Source organism: Oncorhynchus masou, chromosome 15, assembly GCF_036934945.1.
Source record: "Oncorhynchus masou masou isolate Uvic2021 chromosome 15, UVic_Omas_1.1, whole genome shotgun sequence".
NCBI lineage: Eukaryota > Metazoa > Chordata > Actinopteri > Salmoniformes > Salmonidae > Oncorhynchus > Oncorhynchus masou.
The window spans coordinates 48516972-48542010 of NC_088226.1; the positions used below are offsets into that span (position 1 = coordinate 48516972).

The following is a 25039-nucleotide window of genomic DNA, read 5'->3' on the forward strand; positions in this document are numbered from 1 at the left end:
ACTCCGTTGGTGGAGTTGATCAGGAACTTCCTTCACCATGGAGTTGAGTTTAGTCAGCTAGAAATAATCTGGCTAACAAACACACAAACACTACTCTCGTGTGTGCGCTCTGTACTAATTGTTTGAGGTGGACAGAAGGCAGAGAGTGGAGGGTCAGGGTTAGTCTAGACCTATGAATCACTTGTTCCCCCTGGTGAGAGAGATGCAGACTGATGGTTCTGCCCCAGTTACAGTAGCTATAACTAGGCTGGACTCAGGGGTGAAAGTAAGGTGGTGCGGTCCGGTACGACATCAAGGCAAAATAATTGGTGTAGGTACGCCGTACCGGTAAAGCATAAGCCTGTCACAATACTTCAAACAAAATGTCATGAAAACTGTCGGCTACTACACCATTATTTATCAATACCGTATATCAGAGGCATAAAAATGAGCGAATGCACTTGAAAACGGGTGGTGTAGCCTACGCTCCAAAATGCGATGTTGATCGACGAGAACACTGAAAGTGGACGCATAAATTCCACCTAATGACAGTCGTCAAATGTCATTACACTTCTTGTTGTTTTGTGTAATGGATCTCTCTTTCCATTCACCACTGTTTTGAGGATGGAAATATGCTGTGAGTGGATGGACGTGCGCGGAGCCCTTTGAAGTGACTGTTTGACAATCAGATGAAAACATCATGACTGGTTGTATTTATGCCACAATAAAAGGTGATACATTTTAAAAGCTAAATGACAAATCTTTACGAGTAGGCCCACAGAGGTCCTATTGAATTAATAGGGGTTCTATATGTAATTCTATGATTAGGCCCAAAACATTTAAAAAATAGGAGGCTCATTAAGTTCTACTTTCTACTTTCACCCCTGGCTGGACTAGAATATGAACCTAACCTATTGTAGACCTAAATACTATGTGTTTATCTGTGTGTCCTTCCCCATAATAATTATTTGAATTCATAGTGCTTTTCTCAAACAAGCGCATAACATTGAATGGACGGTAACTCACTCTTATTATTGCATCACCAGAGAAACTAGCAGTGTGTGTGTGAGTGTGAGTGTGTGTGTGTGTAACAGTGGGGGGCTTATTGCTCTTAATAGTTCAGAAGTCACTCTGTAGACCTGAAGTGGAAGGCTTATCCCCCCTTGTTGCTCTCTCGCACTCACACAGACACACTTACACACACTTACTCACACACACACACACACACACACACACACACACACACACACACACACACACACACACACACACACACACACACACACACACACACACACACACACACACACACACACACACACACACACACACACACACACACACACACACACACACACACACACACAGGGTATAATGTCTGTCCTGTTCTCTTCCACTTAGAGACACCCAGTCAGAACAGGACTGTCACTCTACAGAGTCCAAGGTCCCAGTGTCCTTTATTCTCATCTCTCCATCCCTCTTCTTTCCTCCTTCTTTTCTTCAGTGTCCTTCCATCACTCCATTGCTCCTTGTAATGTATCCTCTCTGATTTCTCTTCTGCCTTTTTTTATTTTATTATCTTCCAGCTGCTCACATCCCGCACTCACACCTGCATGCCAGCTTTATTCAGATCCCCGTTCCCCTGATGCCCTCCCCCCATCATCCCTCCGCCCATATGTCTCTCCTCCTCGTCATCACTGTCCATGTCTTCCCCCTTCCTCTTGTTGTATCTCTCGTACAGCACCATGAGGACACCCATCACCCATGCCGACACAGTGCCAGCACTGAAGATGACAAAGCCAATAGCGATAAAGAACAGATAGTCCCAGTAACCCAGGCCCTGGTGGCAGTCTGCCCTCAGCTGCATGCCCACCTCAGCCAGCCGCTGCCCAGACACTTCCGGAGGCCCCTGGCACACTGTCTGACCCTCATCTGGAGAAAGGGAAAGAAAACAGACATGGTAAGGGGGGGGGGTAAAGAAATGGAGCGATGGGGGAGCAAGATAAGAGCATTAAGGTAGTAGGAGACAGGGATGGGGAGAGAAAGAGAGAAAGAGTTGAGAGGAGGGAAGAATGGAGGAGAGGGAAAGGTGAAGGAAAGAAAGAATGAAGGTGACGTAGAAGAGAGAGAGCGGGGGTGAGGGGGAAAATAATTCAAGGGAGAGAAATTACCACAATGCAGCTCACACACACATACACACACACACACACCCACACATACATAAAAAGCTGTGATAACCTTGGTGATAAATGATCCGTAAAAACACGATAGATTTCCTCAGGGTAATGCAGATCTGGGACATGTCTAGGCACAGACTCATTAGAATGCTTAACACACACACAGACAGACACACACAGACACACACAAAAAACACACACACACACACACACACACACACACACACACACACACACACACTGGGATGAGCATTTAAATAGCCTTCATAGAAACACACACAAGGCATCTCCAAGGAGAGATAGTGTTTTGCTGCAAACTTTGACTCAATCATTCACTTTGTGATTACAAAAACACCATTGTTGGCAATACAATGTTACAGTTTTGAAGGCTTTAAAAAAGATGATTCAACAAATGTATTAGAGATAAATATATGCAACATGAAAAGATTTCGATATGGAGACACCACAGATCTGGTCCCTGGGGGCCATGCCAGCAATCTTACAAAATGCCGTTGACCCCAATTAGGCTCGATGTTATACTGCATGTTATAGTTTAGAGAACCTTGTGTACATATCCCAACGTTTTTGTAACATGCCTGGTTGGTTGATATACCACACAAGTGTCCAACTCTGATGGTTTTTGTGATTTCCTTTCAATTTGGGTCCAATTCTACTAAGCTATATGGAATTGTTTTAAGGTCATACCAAGGACAATTTTGCTATTTGATATAGATAAGCATATATATACACAAATTATTTTGATGAAACATTTGATTTGGTCTCACTGCTATTAGCCCATACAAACGCATTGAATAACAGATTCACTACATGGAACAACAGATAGTCCCCCCCCCCAAAATAATCTAAAGGAAGTTTGTTCTGAAGAGATATGAGGAAACATTTATTTAATTTTTACATGTATTTAACCCCTTATTTTTGTCACTAAACAGTCTCCATATATACTGTACTTCCATGCATTTTTTCAACTGGTACCAAGGAACCTTCAGCAAAACAACAACATCTACGTGTTTGTGACAGTCTCACCTTTCCACAATAGTCATAATAGTCAATCTTTCGGAGGCTACAGACAATTTTGCGAGAAGACCGATTTCCGGGATGTCTCATGGTCTGATAAACACCATTCTAGTTCTGTCACCTTTCATCGCAGATGTGGAAGTGCGACATTGGCACATCCAATAAAAAAAAAATATCTCTAGCTTAAACATTTGGATTTTTATGGGGATTTTTTATTATGCTACTCCACTGTCTCTGTCAGTCAATCCGTTACAGCCAATGATGTGTGAGGAGTGCGGAGACCCATACAGACTGATCTGGGTCACTTCTGTCTCACAACATAGAGAGAAAGAAAGAAACAAGGGGAGTTCTTTCTTCACATATGATTTCATTTCATCTCTCTCTCGCTCTCTCTTTCTCTCGCTCAATCCCCCACTCCTCCCTCCATCTCTCCTCCCTCCATCATCCATTTATCATGCTTAATTGCACTCAGTTGTCCTTTCCAAAACATAAGATAGAGAACTTTTCAAGAGGCCTCGTTTCTCTTTCCTAGACAAATAAAGGGGTGTGTGTGTGTGTGCGCATGTTTGTGTCTGGCTGTGAACAGGGTACTGATGTTTCATACTGTTAACACCCGCAATAACATCTAAACATCTAAACATGTGCATGTGACAAATAACATTTGATTTGATTTTTGATTTAATTAAACTGCACTCATCTTCAAATAATACCAGAGGTCTGAAGGAGAGGGGGAATGATGGAGAGAGAGGGTTCAGATGTTGGGATAGTATGGGAGTGCTCCAGAGAAGAAGGGAAATACCGCAGGAGAGACAAATACCGCAGGAGAGACAAATACCGCAGGAGAGTCAAATACCGCAGGAGAGACAAATAACGCAGGAGAGACAAATACCGCAGGAGAGACAAATACCGCAGGAGAGACAAATACCGCAGGAGAGACAAATACCGCAGGAGAGACAAATACCGCAGGAGAGACAAATATCGCAGGAGAGTCAAATACCGCAGGAGAGACAAATAACGCAGGAGAGACAAATACCGCAGGAGAGACAAATACCGCAGGAGAGACAAATACCGCAGGAGAGACAAATACCGCAGGAGAGTCAAATACCGCAGGAGAGACAAATACCGCAGGAGACAAATACCGCAGGAGAGACAAATACCGCAGGAGAGACAAATACCGCAGGAGAGACTAACTGCGGAGTTCACCACCATTACATAAAAAACAATGTAATCAGATACAGAGATATCCTATTTAATTATATTTGTAATTCCACACCCTTAGAAAAAACGTTGCTATCTACAACCTAAAAGGGTTATTTGGCTGTCCCTATAGGTGAACCCTTTGAAGAACCCTTGTTAGTTCCAGGTAGAACTATTTTGGTTCCAAGTAGAACCATTTGGGTTCCATGTAGAACCCTTTCCACAGAGGGTTCTACTACATGATTCCATATGTGCTATTTCATAGTTTTGATGTAGAAAACATTTGCATTAGCAGCAGTGTTTATTAGTAACTCACAGTCATACACTCTTAGAAAAAAGGGTTCCAAAAGGGTTATTTGGCTGTCCCCATAGGATAACCATTTTTGGTTCCAGGTAGAACTCTTTCGGGTTCCAAATATAATCATCTGTGTAAAGGGTTCTTCATGGATCTTAAAAGGGTTCTACCTGGAACCAAAAGGTATATACTTGGAACCAAAAAGGGTTCTTCAAAGGGTTATCCTATGGGGACAGCGGAAGAACCATTTTTGGAACCATTTTTTCTAAGAGTGTATGACTTTGAGTTACTAATATAGATAGCACCTTTTTTTCTAAGAGTGTAGACTAAATTGTACACCAAATCTACATTCTTAATCTATACAATTGTGTGTGTAAGCCTATGCGTTTGTCTGCATGTGTGTGTGTGTGTGTGTGTGTGTGTGTTTATGTGTGTGTGTGCTTATGTGCGCCTGAGCGTGTGTATTTGTTTGTGTGTCCAGGGAGCAGGTCAGTAAATACTAGAAGAAACAAGAGCAGCACTGATCTTTATTTTCTATTCCTCTGGGTTGTTACCTTGCTGCTGACCTCCATCTGACGGTGGTTCATCTGTTCAGTGCAACAGACAGTGTGTTTGTGTTAAAGTGGTAATGATGTTACATTGTTTGAATTCAGGAGCAATAATTCATCTTCAAAACACAGCAAACAAGGTTATTGTCCACAACCAGTGATACATGCATACGCACCCACACACCAGGCAGCAGGCCACACACACTCTCACTCTGCATAACGTTATACTGTACAGCATGAGCCTGAATAAAGATACAAATTGAAGTCCCATACTGCTACTTCAGGCTCAATGCTCCTCACTATAATAGGAAAACAAGAGTTCCATTTAAAAGCATTTGGAACTCACATTCAGCTTGCTCGAAGATTGATAACCACATACCACTTCTAGGGCTCTCAGATGACCTTGATCCCTAACCTCTGACCCCTAACCTGAAGTCTGACCCCAAGCTTAAACTTGAGACTACAGTCAAAGTCCCAACGAGCACATCATGGTCCAATGGTAAATTAGAAAGGGTCATTTGCTCTCTCAAAGTCAATCAACATTGGACGTGTGACTGATCATCAATGGTTGAAGTGGGTTAGTGCTGACTGCTATGGAGAATGGGAACCTCAAATATTCAAATGCCTCAGTACCGGCACTAAAACAGGAAACAGGACCTCTGTTACCTGTGTTAAAAGACAATTAAAGTGAGCAACTCTGATGCCAGGTATTGAACCTGGGACATCTGAGATAGTAGCCTACTGTACAGTATTCTAAAAGCTAAATAAGTGTGTATGCTGCAGAGTAGAGTAATGTCAATACTGCTGAGTCTACACTGAGGCACCTATGACTCAGGATCACACACACACAAGCACCCATGCATGCACACAACTCAGTTTTAGCAGTTTTAGATGGTTACACACACTCTCCTTCGATTACTATGTGTGTGACCTTGACAGAGTGAGCAGTGCAAGTCGCAGGAGTGTGAGGAGAGAAGCAACTGAGGACCAGACCAACTGAACCCACACTCACTGAGCACTGAGACTGCTCAGCCAGGTCACCCATGATACAAGTCAGTATTCGACATCCATAATATTTTTCTTTTAAACCTATCCCTAAAAATGTGGGGTTAATGCCTAAACTTAACCTTAAACACTTGGAAACTTCAAAATTCAAAACATGGATGAATGTCAAATTCTGACGTGAGACTGGGAGGGGCTTCTATCCAGACTCAATATCACACACAGCAGACCTAAATACAAGACTATTTCCATTTCGCTGGAGTGCTGGAGAAATTACATTCCTAAAACATAACCAAATATCTCTCTCTCTCTCACCCATTGCTCTCTCTTCCTTCCCTCTCCCTTCCCCCCCTCTCCCTTCTGTCTCTCTCTCCCTTTGCTCTCTCTTTTTCCCTTCGCTCTCTCTCTCCCTTCCCTCTCTCTCCCTTCCTCCTCTTTCATCTCTTGACTCAGATAAAGCAGCAATGAAGTCAGATAATAGAGTGAGTCCCACCACTTCATAGCGTACTCAAGTACCACGCACGCAAGTACGCACGCACACACACACACACACACACACACACACACACACACACACACACACACACACACACACACACACACACACACACACACACACACACACACACACACACACACACACACACAGAGAGAGCTGGTATTGGTTGTGAAGTATTAACATGGAGGGCAGACTCCTAGCCACCCATTAATTGTAACTAGAGCTATTTATAACACACTAATTATGACAGTGCATGTGGGTGTGTGTGTGTGTACCATGTTAGTGTACATATGGTAATCCTACAGATGATGAGGTGGCTACTTGTGTCTTTTATCATTTTAATCTTTCCTCCCAACCTCATAGATGCAGAACAAATAGCTTGGAATAATGTGTGGATGTGTGTGTGACAGTGGAGGTTGCGGGGAGGACGGCTCTTAATAATGGCTGGAATGGAGCCAATTGGATAGCATGAATCAATGTGTTTGATGTATTTGATGACATTCCACCTACTCCGCTCCAACCATTACCACAAGCCCGTCCTCCCCAATTAAGGTGCCACCAACCTCCTGTAGTATGTGAGTAGCTGTACTATGTGCTTGTGCATATGTGTGCGTGTGTGTGTGTGTGTGTGTGTGTGTGTGTGTGTGTGTGTGTGTGTGTGTGTGTGTGTGTGTGTGTGTGTGTGTGTGTGTGTGTGTGTGTGTGAGGCAGGTAAAGCCTCCTCATTTCCCTTCACCAGATAGAGATACACTGGGGTCCGAAATTATTGACACCCTTGATAAAGATGAGCAAAATTGACTGTATAAAATAAATAGTTAACACACTGAGATACAGTATATTGTACGCTAAAAAAAAGGTAATTATATTATTTATACTAATACAATTGCTCAGAAAATGAGATTTTGTTTAACAAGTAATCTTTTTTTTCTCAAAAAGGTAGAGGTCAGAATTATTGACACACCTCTTTTCAATTTCTTTCAATACCTCAACTGGCTTTCGAGGATAACGGCACTGAGCCTTTTTGTTAATAACACATAGGGAAGGATCTTAGATCATCTGTCACGTTCTGACCTTTATTCCTTTGTTTTGTCTGTATTTAGTATGGTCAGGGTGTGAGTTGGGGTGGGCAGTCTATGTTAGTTTTTCTTTATTTTCTATTTCTGTGTTTGGCCTGATATGGTTCTCAATCAGAGGCAGCTGTCTATCATTGTCCCTGATTGAGAACCATATTTAGGTAGCCTGTTTTCCTTTGTGTTTTGTGGGTGGTTATTTTCAGTCTTTGTGTGTCTGCACCAGATAGAACTGTTTCGGTTGTCACTTTGTTGTTTTGTATTTTTGAAGTGTTCAGTTTCTTATTAAAAAGATGAACACTAACCACACTGCGCTTTGGTCCTCTCCTTCTTCCACCTCTGAATGCCGTTACACATTCCTCCATGCAGAATCCTTCCAGATCCTTCATATCCTTTGTCTACGCTTGTGGACTGCCCTCTTCAAATCAAACCATGGGTTTGAAGTCTCGAGACAGATGGCGGAGCACAATGTTGATTTTGTGGCCAATTAACCATTTCTGTATGGATTTTGATCTGTGTTTGAGATTATTGTCTTGCTGGAAGATCCACTTGCAGACAAGTTTCAGCCTCATGTCAGAGGCAACCATGTTTTTGGCTAAAATGTCCTGGTACTGGGTAAAGTGCATGATGACATTGACCTTAGCAAGGGCCCAAGGACCAGTGGAACTGAAATAGCATGACAACATCAAAGAACCACCACCATATTTTACAGTAGGTATGGGGTTATTTTCTGCTCATGGATTCTAACTTCGATGCCAAACCCACCACTGGTGTGCATGGCCATATTTTCATGCTATCCAACAAATGTAAACGGCATGAGTTTGCTAAACATCAACACAGGGGCCCCAACATCATGACATTAACACGGCATGACATCAACACGGGGGCCCCAAAAGGGTGCTTCCTCAGTCCCCTCCAGTATTTCCTGCATATCCATGACAGCATGGCCTCTCACAGTTCCAACTCCATCATCAAGTTCGTTGACAACACGACAGCAGTAGGTCTGACTACCAACGACGAGATGGTCTACAGAGAGGAGGAGGCACTCTGACGGACTGGTGCCAGGTAAACAACCTTTCCCTCAACGTCAGCAAAACAAAGGAGCTGATTGTGGACTTCAGGAGCAACCAGGCTGGACACGCCCCCATCCTCATCAACGGGGCCGCAGTGGAGACGATTAATCACTTAAAATTCCTCTGCGTACACATCACAGAGAAGCTGAATTGGTCAAACCACACGTGCACCGTGGTGACGAAGGCACGACAACGACTCAGCCTGTCCCGAGGGTCCTCACAGTGTTCTACAGGAGCACCATCGAGAGGACTGCAAGGCACTTCAGAAGGTGATTCGTGCAGCTGAACGCACCATTGGGTGCACACGACCTGCCCTCCAGGACACCTACAACATCAGGTGTCGCAGGAAGGCCAAGAAGATCATCAGGGACCTCTGACCCCACCCCAATGGCATTCATCACTGTTGAAGTTGTTAATATGTATGTCATTACCTTTTTTATAATTATTTCTATTGTTTTACTTCACTTGGACCCTACACCGCCTCGATGGTCATTTAGTCTGCCTACTGCTCCCCCTATGCCTCCCCCCATCCCCTCAACGGACATGGACATGGATTTTACTCATCTTTGCTTCAGTTTTTATTATGTATATAGTGCAATTTCGATTGTTGTTGTTTTTTATTACCATTTTCATTGTTTTATGTCACTTAATCCTGCATGTTGGAGCTCAGAGCCTAAGATTTTCACTGTACCCTGAAATCACACCTGCAACCCCTACAATGTGACTATTAAATGTGACTGTTAAACAGTGAATCTGAATGGAAAAAACATGAAAATAGAACACTTTGCTACGCACACCACTGCTGGGACTGTGTGTCTGTGTGTGTCTGTGTCTGTGTGTGTGTGTGTGTGCTACTGCATGTGTGTGAGAGATCCACTGATGTGGTTATGCTCTTGACTGCTAATTCTGAGAAAGGGGGCTTTTGCCCTCCAAACAAATAAGCACTGGCTGTAAAATATTAAAATCTGATTTAAGTGAGTACCAGCCTCTTTTTTTCATTATATTTCAAGAACTGGTTTTGTTTGGTAAAAAATATCTGCATTTCTCTTTAGCTGTACAGAGGGAGAGAGAGAGAGAGAAAGAGAGAGAGAGGTTGACTAAGAATTGTTGACCTTTTTTCATCTCATCGACTATTTCCTTCACACACACACACACGCACTCACTAACACACACACACGCACGCACGCATGCACGCACGCACACAGCTTCACACTCTCTCCTCTCCAATATGGTATTAGATCACCATCATCACAGCCTCATCCCTCCCTCAATCCTTTCTCGGTAGTCCCGCCTTCGTCCGGCAAAGGATGAGGAGAGAGTGAAGGTCAGATAGCAACAGCTCTTTCTCTCACTCCCTTGTTCGTTCTCTCAATTTGTCTTAATCACTTTCTCCGTCTCATTTTCACTCTCATCTCTCTTTCTCCAGAACGGTTTTCTGTCTTATTGTTAATCTCATTCTCTCTCTCCCTGCCTCTTTCTCTCTGTTTTCCTATGTATTTGTCTTTCTCTGTCCCCCGATTCTCACTCACATTCGTTCTGTCTATCTTACTCTCATTTCACTTGTTGTCTCATTTCGCTCACACCCATGCCTCTGTCTTCGGGACAGATCACAATTTACTGGGGGGAGGGTTGGTCCAAAATAAAACTAGCTCTCAAAGTCTCACGTCAGAATTAAACGTTCATTCATGTTTCTCAAACATCACATTTTGAAGTTGTTGCAAATGTTACATTTCGAAGTGCTTAAGGTTAAGTGTGGACATAGCTCCACATTTGAAAGGTTAAGGTTAAGTTTAGGAATTATCTCTGAAATCTTAAGGTTAGGCATTAACTGAAATGGTTAAGGTAAGGGATAGGCTTAAAACCAAACTCTCAAAAATAAATGTATTTTGGAATTAGAGGCAGATGGCCGGTTTCCATGTCATCTCCCAACGTCCTCAGACATGGATGGACGTCGAATACTGACTTGTATTACAGGTAACCTGGCTGCCAAAATAGGGGAGGGTTGCCAAACTTTTATGGAATAGTTGTGTGTTTTTTTTATTGGGCACAGGAGAGGGTACTGTGTTTTTCCCCCTGGTTAACATTCTCTCTTTTTCAGGTTCTACTATATAATGTCTTCCATCCATGCCAAATTTCCTCATCTGCTTGCATGCGCCTCCCCTATTTCAAGGTGTTTTGGTACTTCCCTTATGCACTACGCTTTTCCATGCGCTAACTTTTACTATACCACAGGTCAGGATAGTCTACCAGTCTATCAGTCTATCCTGCCCTCAATCCACCCTTCATTGTGACAATAGTGGTAGGTGGACCGTTTGTCCAAATCTGCAATAGGCTAACTAGCAATCATACCATACATAAAAACAAAAGCTGCATCAAGCTTTAATATGAATCGACAAGAACAGATAGGAATAGCTGATAGGCAGCGGAGAGGCCAGGTGAATCATTGCGCATGAAAGGACAGTGATGACATGATGACACACAGATCAAATATCTCCCCTGTTGATCTTGTTTAGGGACAATACAGTTATCCTACCTAGACTAACCTCCAACACCACAATGCAATGAGTAATTGAATTATTGTTTTCAAGTAAGTACAACATTGTATTCCAGGCTACAGTAAAAATGTCTTGCTTTTCCTGGGACTCCAAGAGCTAAGGAACATTTTGTAAAGGTGAGAGGTCAGCAGAGCGCAGGTGCGTATTGTGCAAGAGACAGAGGCTAACAATTAGAAGCTTATATATAGCCCATCATTCATTAGCTAAATATAAGGCTAATGACTGCAATGAATTTATTACCTGAAATTATTACCTGAAAGAGGTAGGCTAGGATATCTATGTACACACACACTAAAATGAAAATTAATTACTTAAAAATCATACAATGTGATTTTCTGGATTTTTGTTTTAGATTCTGTCTCTCACAGTTGAAGTGTACCTATTATAAAATTACAGACCTCTACATGCTTTGTAAGTAGGAAAACCCGCAAAATCGGCAATGTATCAAATACTTCTTCTCCCCACTGTATATACACTGCGTATACAAAACATTAAGAGACAGGTAAAATAAATATTTTTAAACCTTAAGACAATTGAGACATAAATTGTGTATGTGTGCCATTCATAGGGTGAATGGGCAAGACAACAGATTTAAATGCCTTTGAACGGGGTATGGTAGTAGGTGCTAGGTGCACCAGTTTGTGTCAAGAACTGCAATACTGCTGAGTTTTTCACGCTCAACAGTTTCCAGTCTATATCAAGAATGGTCCACCACCGAAAGGACAAACTTGACACAACTGTGGGAAGCATTGGAATGCTTTCGACACCTTGTAGAGTCCATGCCTTGTAGAGTCCATGTATATATACAGATATACTCAGTACCAGTCACAAGTTTGGACACACCTATCATTCAAGGGTTTTTCTTTATTTGTACTATTTTCTATATTGTAGAATAATAGTGAAGACATCAAAACTATGAAATAACACATATGGAATCATGTGGTAAACAAAAAATTGTTAAACAATACAAAATATATTTGAGATTTGAGATTCTTCAAAGTAGCCACCCTTTGCCTTGATGACAGCTTTGTACACTATTGGCATTCTCTCAACCAGCATCACCTGGAATGCTTTTCCAACAGTCTTGAAGGAGTTCCCACATATGCTCAGCACTTGGCTTTTCCTTCACTATGCGGTCCGATTCATCCCAAACTATGAGGTCTGTGGATTGTGGAGGCCAGGTCATCTGATGCAGCACTCCATCACTCTCCTTCTTGGTAAAATAGCCCTTACACAGCCTAGAGGTGTGTTGGGTCATTGTCCTGTTGAAAAACAAATGATAGTCCCACCATGCCCAAACCAGATGGGATGGCGTATCGCTGCAAAATGCTGTGGTAGACATGCAGGTTAAGTGTGCTGTGAATTCTAAATAAATCCCAGACAGTGTCACCAGCAAAGCACCCCCACAACATAACACCTCCTCCTCCATGCTTTATGGTGGGAAATACACATGCAGATATCATCCGTTACTGAAGGCCAGCATCCCAGTGTTATGTGTGTTATTTCATAGCTGTGATGTCTTCACTATTATTCTACAATGTAGAATATAGTAAACATGAATAAAAACCCTTGAATGAGTAAGTTTTCTAAAACTTTTGACTGGGAGTGTATATATATATATACATATATGCGTATGTATATACGCAGTTGTAGATATATACCTTCTATATATCTACAACTTGATTAGAGTTCACCTGTGGTAAATTCGATTATTGGGCATGATTTGTCAAGGCACACACCTGTCTATATAGGGTCCGACAGTTGACAGTGCATGTCAGAGCAAAAATCAAGCCATGAGGTCAAAGGAATTGCCTGTAGAGCCCTGAGACAGGATTGTGTCGAGGCACAGATCTGGAGAAGGGTACCAAAAAATTATGCAGCTTTGAAGGTCCCCAAGAACACAGTGGCCTCCATCATTCTTAAATGGAAGAAGTTTGATTCTTCCTTGGAGCTGACCAAGATTCTTCCTAGAGCTGACAGCTCGGCCAAACTGAGCAATCGGGGGAGAAGGGCCTTGGTTAGGGAGGTGGCCACTCTGAAAGAGCTCCAAAGTTCCTCTGTGGAGATGGGAGAACCTTCCAGAAGGACAAACATTTCTGCAGCACTCCACCGATAAGGCCTTTATGGTAGTGGTGAGACAGAAGCCACTCCTCAGTAAAAGGCACATAACAGCCCACTTGGAGTTTGCCAAAAGGCACCTAAAGACTCTCAGACCATGAGAAACAAGATTCTCTGGTCTAATGAAACCAAGAGGGAACTATTTGGCCTGAATGCCAAGCGTCATGTCTGGTGGAAACCATCCCTATGGTGAAGCATGGTAGTGGCACCATCATGCTGTGGGGATGTTTTTCAGCTGCAGGGACTGGGAGACTAGTTAGCATTGGGGGAAAGATGAAAGGAGCAAAGTACAGAGAGATCCTTAATGAAAACCTGCTCCAGAGCGCTCAGGACCTCACACTGGGGTGAAGTTCACCTTCCAACAGGACAATGTCCCTAAGCACACAGCCAAGACAAAGCAGGAGTGGCTTTTGGACAAGTCTCTGAAAGTCCTTGAGTGGCGCAGCCAGAGCCCGGACTTGAACCCGATCTAACATCTCTGGAGAGACCTGAAAATAGCTGTGCAGTAATGCTCCCCAACTAACCTGACAGAGCTTGACAGGATCTGCAGAGAAGAATGGAATAAACTCCCCAAATACAGGTTTGCCAAGCTTGTAGTGTCATACCCAAGAAGTCTCAAGGCTGTAATCGCTGTCAAAGGCTGCTTCAACAAAGTACTGAGTAAAGTGTCAGAATATGTACAGTATGTAAGCGTCATATTTCATTGTCTTATTTTTATCAAATTTCAAAAATGTCTAAAAACTTGTTTTTGCTTTGTCATTATGGGGAAAAAACGATTGAATACATTTTAGAGTAAGGCTGTAACATAAGAAAATGTGGAAAAAGTCAAGGGGTCTGAATCCTTTCTGAATGCACTGTGTGTATATACAGTGCCTTGCGAAAGTATTCGGCCCCCTTGAACTTTGCGACCTTTTGCCACATTTCAGGCTTCAAACATAAAGATATAAAACTGTATTTTTTGTGAAGAATCAACAACAAGTGGGACACAATCATGAAGTGGAACGACATTTATTGGATATTTCAAACTTTTTTAACAAATCAAAAACTGAAAAATTGGGCGTGCAAAATGATTCAGCCCCCTTAGGTTAATACTTTGTAGCGCCACCTTTTGCTGTAAGTCGCTTGGGGTATGTCTCTATCAGTTTTGCACATCGAGAGACTGAAATTTTTTCCCATTCCTCCTTGCAAAACAGCTTGAGCTCAGTGAGGTTGGATGGAGAGCATTTGTGAACAGCAGTTTTCAGTTCTTTCAACAGATTCTCGACTGGATTCAGGTCTGGACTTTGACTTGGCCATTCTAACGCCATGATATGTTTATTTTTGAACCATTCCATTGTAGATTTTGCTTTATGTTTTGGATCATTGTCTTGTTGGAAGACAAATCTCCGTCCCAGTCTCAGAGGTCTTTTGCAGACTCCATCAGGTTTTCTTCCAGAATGGTCCTGTATGTGGCTCCATCCATCTTCCCATCAATTTTAACCATCTTCCCTGTCCCTGCAGAAGAAAAGCAGGCCCAAACCATGATGCTGCCACCACCATGTTTGACAGTGGGTATGGTGTGTTCAGGGTGATGGGCTGTGTTGCTTTTACGCCAAACATAACGTTTTGCATTGTTGCCAAAAAGTTCAATTTTTGTTTCATCTGACCAGAGCACCTTCTTCCACATGTTTGGTGTGTCTCCCAGGTGGCTTGTGGCAAACTTTAAACAACACTGTTTATGGATATCTTTAAGAAATGGCTTTCTTCTTGCCACTCTTCCATAAAGGCCAGATTTGTGCAATATACGACTGATTGTTGTCCTATGGATAGAGTCTCCCACCTCAGCTGTAGATCTCTGCAGTTCATCCAGAGTGATCATGGGCCTCTTGGCTGCATCTCTGATCAGTCTTCTCCTTGTATGAGCTGAAAGTTTAGAGGGACGGCCAGGTCTTGGTAGATTTGCAGTGGTCTGATACTCCTTCCATTTCAATATTATCGCTTGCACAGTGCTCCTTGGGATGTTTAAAGCTTGGGAAATCTTTTTGTATCCAAATCCGGCTTTAAACTTCTTCACAACAGTATCTCGGACCTGCCTGGTGTGTTCCTTGTTCTTCATGATGCTCTCTGCGCTTTTAACGGACCTCTGAGACTATCACAGTGCAGGTGCATTTATACGGAGACTTGATTACACACAGGTGGATTGTATTTATCATCATTAGTCATTTAGGTCAAGATTGGATCATTCAGAGATCCTCACTGAACTTCTGGAGAGAGTTTGCTGCACTGAAAGTAAAGGGGCTGAATATTTCAGTTTTTGATTTGTTAAAAAAGTTTGAAATATCCAATAAATGTCGTTCCACTTCATGATTGTGTCCCACTTGTTGTTGATTCTTCACAAAAAAATACAGTTTTATATCTTTATGTTTGAAGCCTGAAATGTGGCAAAAGGTCGCAAAGTTCAAGGGGGCCGAATACTTTCGCAAGGCACTGTATATATATTGATGTATATAGTGTATATACATTTTATATATATCAATCTATTGTGGATGCAATTTGAATGAAATTGATGGAGATAGAGAAAGTCTACGACAGAGTGCCACAAAAGCAATGTAGATATCCATGTTTATAAACACAGGATCACTACAGTTATTGTTATTTGGGGTCATTACCATTATTTTGAGTTCACTCTATCCAGTGGGAGGGTGTTCAAATTATTTTCAGTTCAATGGAAGGGTCATGTGAAAATATTTTTAAATATGTGGAGGAGGGCACCTTTTTTTATGACACTTTGAGTTGGACCAGCCCCCCCCCCCCTTACACACTTAAGTTACACTGCTACCCTCCCACCCTTCCCTGCTTCAGAACTTAGAGCAAATGCACACAACAATGCCATAGTCGTCAATACACAGAGCGTACATATTTAACAGTACACAGGGAATCTTTAGATTGTTCCATCTGGTTAATAATGTATATGTCATGTGTCCGGCCTCTCGGTCACCAGGCTGCTCGTTATGGCGCACACCCATCACTGTTGTTACACGCACTTGCAGCTCATCAGTCATCTGGACTCCATCACTTCCTTGATTACCTGCCCTATATATGTCACTCCCTTTGGTTCCTTCCACAGGCATCATTGTTTCTGTTTCCTGTCTGTGCGCTGTTCGTGTTTCTTGTTTTGTATTAGGTTTCATTTATTTAATAAAACACTCACTCCCTGAACTTGCTTCCCGACTCTCAGCGCACATCGTTACAGTATAATAGTTGTTCTGGGAGTCATTGACTGCGGATCATAATGAATGGATTTAGGAGTTTAAGGGATATATCTGGGCCACAGACAACTCCTGTCCTTATTTTTCATACAACCTCTCTTTCTCTCTCTCTCTTTCACAAACTTTCTCACTCTTTTTTTCTCTCTCTCTTTGTTTCTCTCTCTCTGTCTCTCTCTTATGCTCTCTTTATTTATTTATCTCTATCTTTGTCACATGTACACCCCCCTCGTCCCAGTCTCTCTTTGTTTATGAATATTTAACTATTGCCCAGTGCTCACCCTTCTATTTTGGTTCAGTGCCTGTAGGTCTGTGAGCTGGTCTGGGGAGCTGGGGAACTGGACTCCCTCCAGCCCCAACACGGCTCTCCCTCACCCTCACCCATGACCCTCCAGCCCCAACACAGCTCTCCCTCACCCTCACCCTTGACTCCAGGGGGAACTGGACTCCCTCCAGCCCCAACACGGCTCTCACCCTTGACCCTCCAGCCCCAACACAGCTCACCCTTGACCCTCCAGCCCCAACACAGCCCCAACACCCTCCAGCCCCAACACAGCTCTCCCTCACCCTCACCCTTGACCCTCCAGCCCCAGCCCCAACACCCTCCAGCCCCAACACAGCTCTCCCTCACCCTCACCCTTGACCCTCCAGCCCCAACACGGCTCTCCCTCACCCTCACCCTTGACTCTCCCGGCTCTCCCTCACCCTCACCCTTGACCCTCCAGCCCCAACACAGCTCTCCCTCACCCTCACCCTTGACCCTCCAGCCCCAACACGGCTCTCCCTCACCCTCACCCTTGACCCTCCAGCCCCAACACGGCTCTCCCTCACCCTCACCCTTGACCCTCCAGCCCCAACACGGCTCTCCCTCACCCTCACCCTTGACCCTCCAGCCCCAACTCCACCCAACAACCCCAACATCCAGGCCCCCAATACCAACCACGCAGCTCCAGGACGTCTTTGGCAGATTCTGCTATTACTCTCCGGAAGTTGCCTGTAAAAAGGTTACACGAGGACTCGGCAACATTTCTCATGTGGAATGACAATTTCTCTTCAATTTCTACCGATCTTTTATCTGTTGTTTTTATTTCTTTACTTACCTATTGTTCACCTAATATCTTTAAAAAAAAGAAATTGCACTGTTGGTTAGAGCCTGTAAGTAAGCATTTCACTGTAAGGTCTACACCTGTTGTATTTGGCGCACGTGACAAACAAACTTTGATTTGATTTGATTTGATCTGCGTGACAGTTGTGTTTTTCATATGCATATTTTCATGAAACAGTTCAATTTAATTTAATGTATTTGTATCTCAAAATTATTGTCACATGGTTAGTTCTATCCAAATCCAAATTAAAATGATACACATCTAACTTATATTGCCATTGCCAACTATGTAAAAATAGCCTAGAAAGCCAACAAATAAAAATATTCCATCCTGCAGGTAGAAAATATCTAGATAAAAATAATTATCCTATAAATCACATTGGCTACACATGGCCTGTCTGCAACGAACTTGAAACATTGTATCAACTAGTTACTTTGGGCCCGAAGCTTGTGCTGGCGAACTTGAAACATTGAATAAAATATTCTGGGCCCTCAGATTTTCCCGCGCCAGTGAGCTCGGGACAGTCACAGCTGTAGGCTATTTGAACAAGGGATAAGAAGCAGTGCTCATAGCAGAGGGTCTGAATATTTCTGTAAGTAATGTATTTTTGTTGTTTATTCTTAATATTTTTGCAAAACTTTAAAAAAAAAAACGGTTATGGGTTATTGTGTGTAGATTGCTGGGATTATTATTATTTTAAATCCATTTTACAATAAGGTTGTAATGTAACAAAATGTGGAAAAAGTCGAGGTGTCTGAATACTTTCCGAAGGCACTTTTATATCATGGTGTAAAAGACACCTGTCTGATTCGAGTCTGTCTGACTGGACTAATGCATTATGGAGGCAGTTTGTATGGCACAGTCCATCACTCTAATGTGCTACTGAAATTGGTTATATTACATAAGAATAATGGTGCAACACTAAAAAATATATATATTATTTTATAACAAAAGCAGTTTCTAGGGGCAGGAGCTTGCCAGAGCTGAGTACCGGGCCGTCAACACTTCTACTGCTTGAGCTCCTGTTCCTCTTCTAGAATATTAGTTTAAAAGTATTGTGGAGCTCCTGCACCTAAATAGACACAGTACCAGCATCCAAAATGAGTACCGGAAACCTATTTCCATCTAAGTCAATCACTGATAAGCCTATTTTATGACATTTCCACTGTATCAGAACATTACATTTTTCCCTTTCACGCTGAGTGGTTATCAAAAGGGAGAGAGCTGGAAAGGTTTTTTTAAATGCATTGAGGAACTCAAATAGAAAGGAGGATCAAGACACTCTTCATATATTTCATTCAAATTCCTTTATTTGTATGGCATGTTAAAAAGAAACTGTTGTAATTCTCAATGGATGTAAAAACAGACTTAGTTTGCATGACAAACTCCACGGGTCATTATTAGTGGTGCATTTAAGCCAATCAGAAATACATTCAGCTCCCCAAATGGGCACATTTCTGCCTACATTTACACACAGGCATGGTAGCCTATAGGCCTACTTCTTACTCAGCATTGATAGGAGCGCTCCAAACAAAAGACAATGACTATATTGTCAGAATTTGTAAATGGAATTAAATTAACCAAAAGTTGTTTCTCACAAGTGTAGCTAAGGTTGTGCACTCGGCAAACAATGTGTCCACCCCGACAATGAAAACGGGAAGACTGCAATAATAATATTGAATGCAGTAAAATAAATGAGTAAGAAGCATTGTAGTTTAGAAATTATAGGAATTAACGGTAAATGTACTACTGGTTATATATGTAAAAACAATTTAATACATTTTAGAATAAGGCTGTAACCTAACAAAATGTGGAAAAATTCAAGGGGTCTGAATACTTTTCGAAGACTGTATATATATTGTATATATGTGTTACTGCTCGACTAAAACAATCTTGCTCGACCAACAGCCTAACGACCAAAAAATTGTCCAGTCGACTAATTGTGGTCAGCCCTACTACTCATAAGGCAGTCAAATCTCACTATAAAAAAAATATTTATCTGAACATGCATGGGAAAACCAATTCAACTCGCTCTTTGTTCTCACAGGCATTTTGTAGAAACCAAGTATGTGTGGGGTGTTTCACATGCCCTTCGAATGAGTCCGGTACTCATGGTTATCACCACAGATAGTAAAGGAAAGAGAAAGACGAATCATACCAAGGTCATGTCCACTCTTCGACTACAAAAATGAAAAGGGCAACTTGAAACAATGCAATTTAGCAATCTTACAGAAACTAAGAAGAACAGAATGACCAGGTGAGTGCCTTTCCAAATCATGTCCAATGAATTGAATTTACCACAGGTGGAATGCAAGGAAGTTGAAGAAACAGCTCAAGTATGATCAATGAAAACAGGATGCACCTGAGCTCAATTTCAAGTCTCATAGCAGAGGGTCTGAATATTTCTGTAAGTAATGTATTTTTGTTGTTTATTCTTAATATTTTTGCAAAACTTTAAAAAAAAACGGTTATGGGTTATTGTGTGTAGATTGCTGAGATTATTAGTATTTTAAATCCATTTTACAATAAGGTTGTAACGTAACAAAATGTGGAAAAAGTCAAGGTGTCTGAATACTTTCCGAAGGCACTTTTATATCATGGTGTAAAAGACACCTGTCTGATTCGAGTCTGTCTGACTGGACTAATGCATTATGGAGGCAGTTTGTATGGCACAGTCCATCACTCTAATGTGCTACTGAAATTGGTTATATTACATAAGAATAATGGTGCAACACTAAAAAATATATATATTATTTTATAACAAAAGCAGTTTCTAGGGGCCAAGGCAAATTTCTTCAGCCTCCCGAGGTTGAAGAGGCGCTGTTGCACCTTCTTCACCACACTGTCTGTGTGGGTGGACCATTTCAGACTGTCAGTGATGTGTACACTGCGGCCCCGTTGATGTGGAGGGGGGCATGCTCCCTCTGCTATCTCCTGAATTCCACGATCAGCTCCATTCCTCCGGGGCCTTCACCTCCTCCCTGTAGGCTGTCTAATCGTTGTTGGTACTCAGACTGTTGTTGATTGAGTTGGAGTTGTGCAAGGCCACATAGTCGTGGGTGCAAAGGGAGTACAGGAGGGGGCTGAGCACCCACCATTGTGGGGCCCCTGTGTTGAGAATCAGCGTAGTCGAGGTGTTGTTACCTACATTCATCACCTGGAGAAGCCCATCAGGAAGTCTAGGACATAGTTGTACAGGGCGGGGTTCAGACCCAGGGCCCAGAGCTTAATGATGAGCTTGGAGGGTACGATGGTGTTGAAGGCTGAGCTTTAGTCAATGAACAGCATTCTTACATAGGTATTCCTCTTGGCCAGATGGGATAGGGCAGTGTGCAGTGTGATGGCGATTGCATCATCCATGGATCTATTGGGGCGGTATGCAAATTGCAGTGGGTTTAGGGCCTCGTAGCCATCCCGGAAGCGAGAGTAACAATGGTTGAGAGTTTTTGAAGTGCGAGTATTGCAGGCAATGTGTTGATAGAAATGTTTAAGCGTTTTCCTCAGATTTGCTTTATTAAAGTCCTCAGCTACAATAAATGCGGCCACAAGATATGTGGTTTCCACTTTGCACAAAGTCCAGTGTGGGTCCTTGAGAGCCGTCGTGGTATCTGCTTGAGGGGGAATATACACGGCTCTGATGATGACCGACGAAAATTATCTTTGAGGGTAATGCAATCTGTGTTTGATTGTGAGATATTTTAGGTTGGGTGAACAAACGGATTTGAGTTCCTGTACTTTACCACAATCACACCATGAGTAGTTAAGCATGAAACATACACCTCTGCCTTTCTTCTTCCCGGAGAGTTCTTTATTCCTATCTATGCAATGTACTGAGAACCCCACTGGCTGTATGGACGGGGACAGTATATCCGGAGAGAGCCATGATTCCACAAACAGAGCATGTTACAGTCCCTGATGTCTCTCTGGACGGAGATCCTCGCCCTGAGCTTGTCTACTTTATTTTCCAGGGACTGAACATAAGCAAGTAATATACTCGGAAGCGGTGGATGGTTTGCACTCCTCCTGAGTCTGACTCCACTCCAAATACCTCTTCTCCTCCAGCCGGCGTCTTGGAGCAGCCTCTGGGATAAGTTCAATCATCTTGAGAGGAACGAACAAAGGATCCAATTTAGGAAAGTTGTATTTCTGGTCAAAAAGCTGGTGAGTTACCGCCTCTCTGATATCAAAAAGTCATTTCCGACTATATGTAATAATGCAGGAGTAATAAAGGCCTTTTATATTATTCTTATTATTATTTACCAGCACCCTCAGCACCCCTACTTCATGTGGCTATGGTCCCTCCTCTCACTACAGCATGATATGTAAGGGACCATAGCCACACTCTAAATGGGCTCTGAGTAATCATGTTAGAGCATGGGGAGCCCAGGTGGAACAAACACGCACGCACGCACACACACACACACACACAAACACACACACACTCAGAATAAGAGCTACCGCCACCATTACAGTCATAACATGAGACCTCTTAAACAACGAGGCACACAGTCACGTACACCGACCCCTATCAAACACACACACACACACACACACACACACGGACACGCACACCCACCCTCTCCTTCTCTCTCCCTCTTCTCCTGACCCAATTCCCTCTCTCCTGACTGTCACTCTGGTTACTGTACATGATATGGCTGCCATATCAATAGACACCAATGTCATCCCATACTACAGGAGGGAGAGAAGAAGAAGAAGGGAGAAATGATTCATTACAAAATGACTGTACAAAAATAAAGTCTCATCCCCTCTCTCTCTGCCATGGTGTCTGGTCTAGTTCAAAGTACCAGTGACTCCCTGTAACCAGGACCTGATGCAGGTGCATGGAGAGTGAAGGGTCAAATAAGGGTTGAGGCTCAACAGCCAGCTCACTGCTTTCCCCTCCAGCTCTTCCTCTATGTTCTCTTCCTCCCCCTCTCCTCTCATCCCCATCTCCCAAAGGTTCTCCTCCTCACGGTCTCATCAGCGGAGACCCCTCACACACTGACTCACACACGCTAGAGTGGATTGCATCACACACACACAGACACACACACACACGTACACATATACACATGCACACACACACACACACAAGCTACTCTTACAAAACTGTATGCAGTGTGAGGGTCTGGCCTGTTTAAAGACCATCACAGCATATGGCCCTGAGACAAACACTGATACCGGCACTGAAAGAGAGAGAGAGAGAGAGAGAGAGAGAGAGAGAGAGAGAGAGAGAGAGAGAGATCAGGTACAGCTGGACAAATGTGGACAATCATTGGAAGAAGAACAACAAGAAAGGAGAAGTGTGGAGAGGAGAGGACCAATAGCACTGATACAGATAGAGAGGTCTGCTGACACTGACTGTGGACATAGTCAACACTGTACCTCTTCCCTGGCCTCTCAGATGTACAGCCAGGCTTGAACCTGAAACCCCGACTTTCCACCTGCGCCAATAGGCACCCTCTTCATGAAGGCTATTGTGGTAGTTTCACATTGTAGATGCATGGTGGGATGCTCCACTGATCTGAGTGTCAGTAATTAGACTACTAGCCTCTAGTGAGTAGGACTGTTATATATGTTCTACTCTCTTTAGTACATCTAAAACAGTAGGCTCCTATTTTGAGAGTAGGCTAACTGACTGACAGCAGAAGTGATGATGTCGTTGTAAGCTCCTCTCTGTCCTGCTCCTGGCGTAGATAGTGTGAAAAGTCATTAGACAAAGAATGAGTTTTGGGAGAGTTATTGGTGCGATGTGAAGGACAGGTGGAGGTTAGAGAGAGGGAGAGGGAGAGGGGGAGGGACTGGGGAGGAGAGGTTAGAGGGGAAAGGGCGTGAGACGTGAGAGAGGGAGAGAGGAGAGGGAGAGAGAGAGAAGGAGGGAGAAAGGAGGAAGATATGAGAGGGGAGAGGTAGAGGGAGGGAGGGAGGGAGGGAGGGAGGGAGGGAGGGAGGGAGGGAGGGAGGGAGGGAGGGAGGGAGGGAGGGAGGGAGGGAGGGAGGGAGGGAGGGAGGGAGGGAGGGAGGGAGGGAGGGAGGGAGGGAGGGAGGGAGGGATAAAGCAAAGGGGGTGTTGAAGTCCTCTGATCATTGTGACTTTGAGGCCAATCCATTACCGTGGCCCCTGTGTTACTGTGACATTATTCAATGTGTGTGTGTGTGGGTGTGTGTGCGTGTGTGTGTGTGTTGTAATAACAGAGATGACGTGCCGTGCAGGGAGCAGAGAGCGGAGTGAGTCGTCCATCAGGGACTATTGACTGAGCGCCCACCATCAAATTAGCTAAATGAATTGATGTGACGATAAGCAGTGATAAGACCTTGGAGTGTCGCTGGGTGGCCTTCCCAGCAGAGGACAACTGCCTGTTTACTCGCCAGAATTGTACAATAACAAAAGACATGGTGCTGGCCAACAGTCTAAGCTACAGGCCTAATAACTACACCACCTGAGTATTGGGACTGCACTTCCTCTGACCATCTGTCAATCATTATTGGTGCTGAATTAAAGACAGTGACAAAGTGAGATTTATAGAAACACATGAGCAAGACACGGGCACAGGTCACCCATACGCTATAAACAAACAAACAAACAAACAAACAAAAAGAACAACTTGAATCCTGCTTTCTGTTCCCATGGACAGTGGTCCACAGACACACACACACACACAGAGCCCCCCAACTGCTCCATCCCCATTCTCACCTTGGAACTTGAATCCTTCTATCTGGACCCAGAGGCAGAGGTCCTCCGTCTCACAGTCACATCTCCAGGGGTTCCCGCTGAGCCCCAGGGAGCGCAGGGAGGGCAGGGCGATCAGAGAGCTGATGTTCAGCGTCGTCAGGTTGTTCCTGCTCACATCCAGCACCTGCAGAGCAATATTTTCTGAGAACGCGTCCGGGTGGATCTCATTTAGCCCCAGATTGTCTGTTAGCCGTAGCATCACGAGGCTTGACAATGGTCCAAAAGTCCGGTCCTCAAGCTGGGTTAGTGTATTGAAGGACAGGTCAAGATAGGCCAGCTTTCGGAGATTCCCGAAGGTGGACTCTGAGATCTCCATCAGGGTGTTGTTGCTGACATCCAGGTAGACCAGATCAGACAGGTAGTTGAGTTGCAATGCTGGAAGTTCTCCGATATGGTTGTTGGAGATG

The 25039-nt window shown here is 43.4% G+C and overlaps 1 protein-coding gene across 1 annotated transcript in view; it reads right to left on the reverse strand.

The window, feature by feature from the left end:
* Positions 1–1285: 1285 nt before the first annotated feature.
* Positions 1286–25039, reverse strand: part of LOC135555119 (leucine-rich repeat-containing protein 52-like) — a 24635-nt gene continuing 881 nt past the window's right edge. The window contains exons 1-2 of the mRNA XM_064987479.1: positions 24594–25039; positions 1286–1911 (exon numbers count right to left, since the gene is read on the reverse strand). The exon at positions 24594–25039 is cut by the window's right edge and continues 881 nt beyond it. Of these exons, the coding sequence (XP_064843551.1) occupies positions 1583–1911; positions 24594–25039 (775 nt within the window). The 3' untranslated portion in view covers positions 1286–1582. The remainder of the gene's footprint in view (positions 1912–24593) is intronic.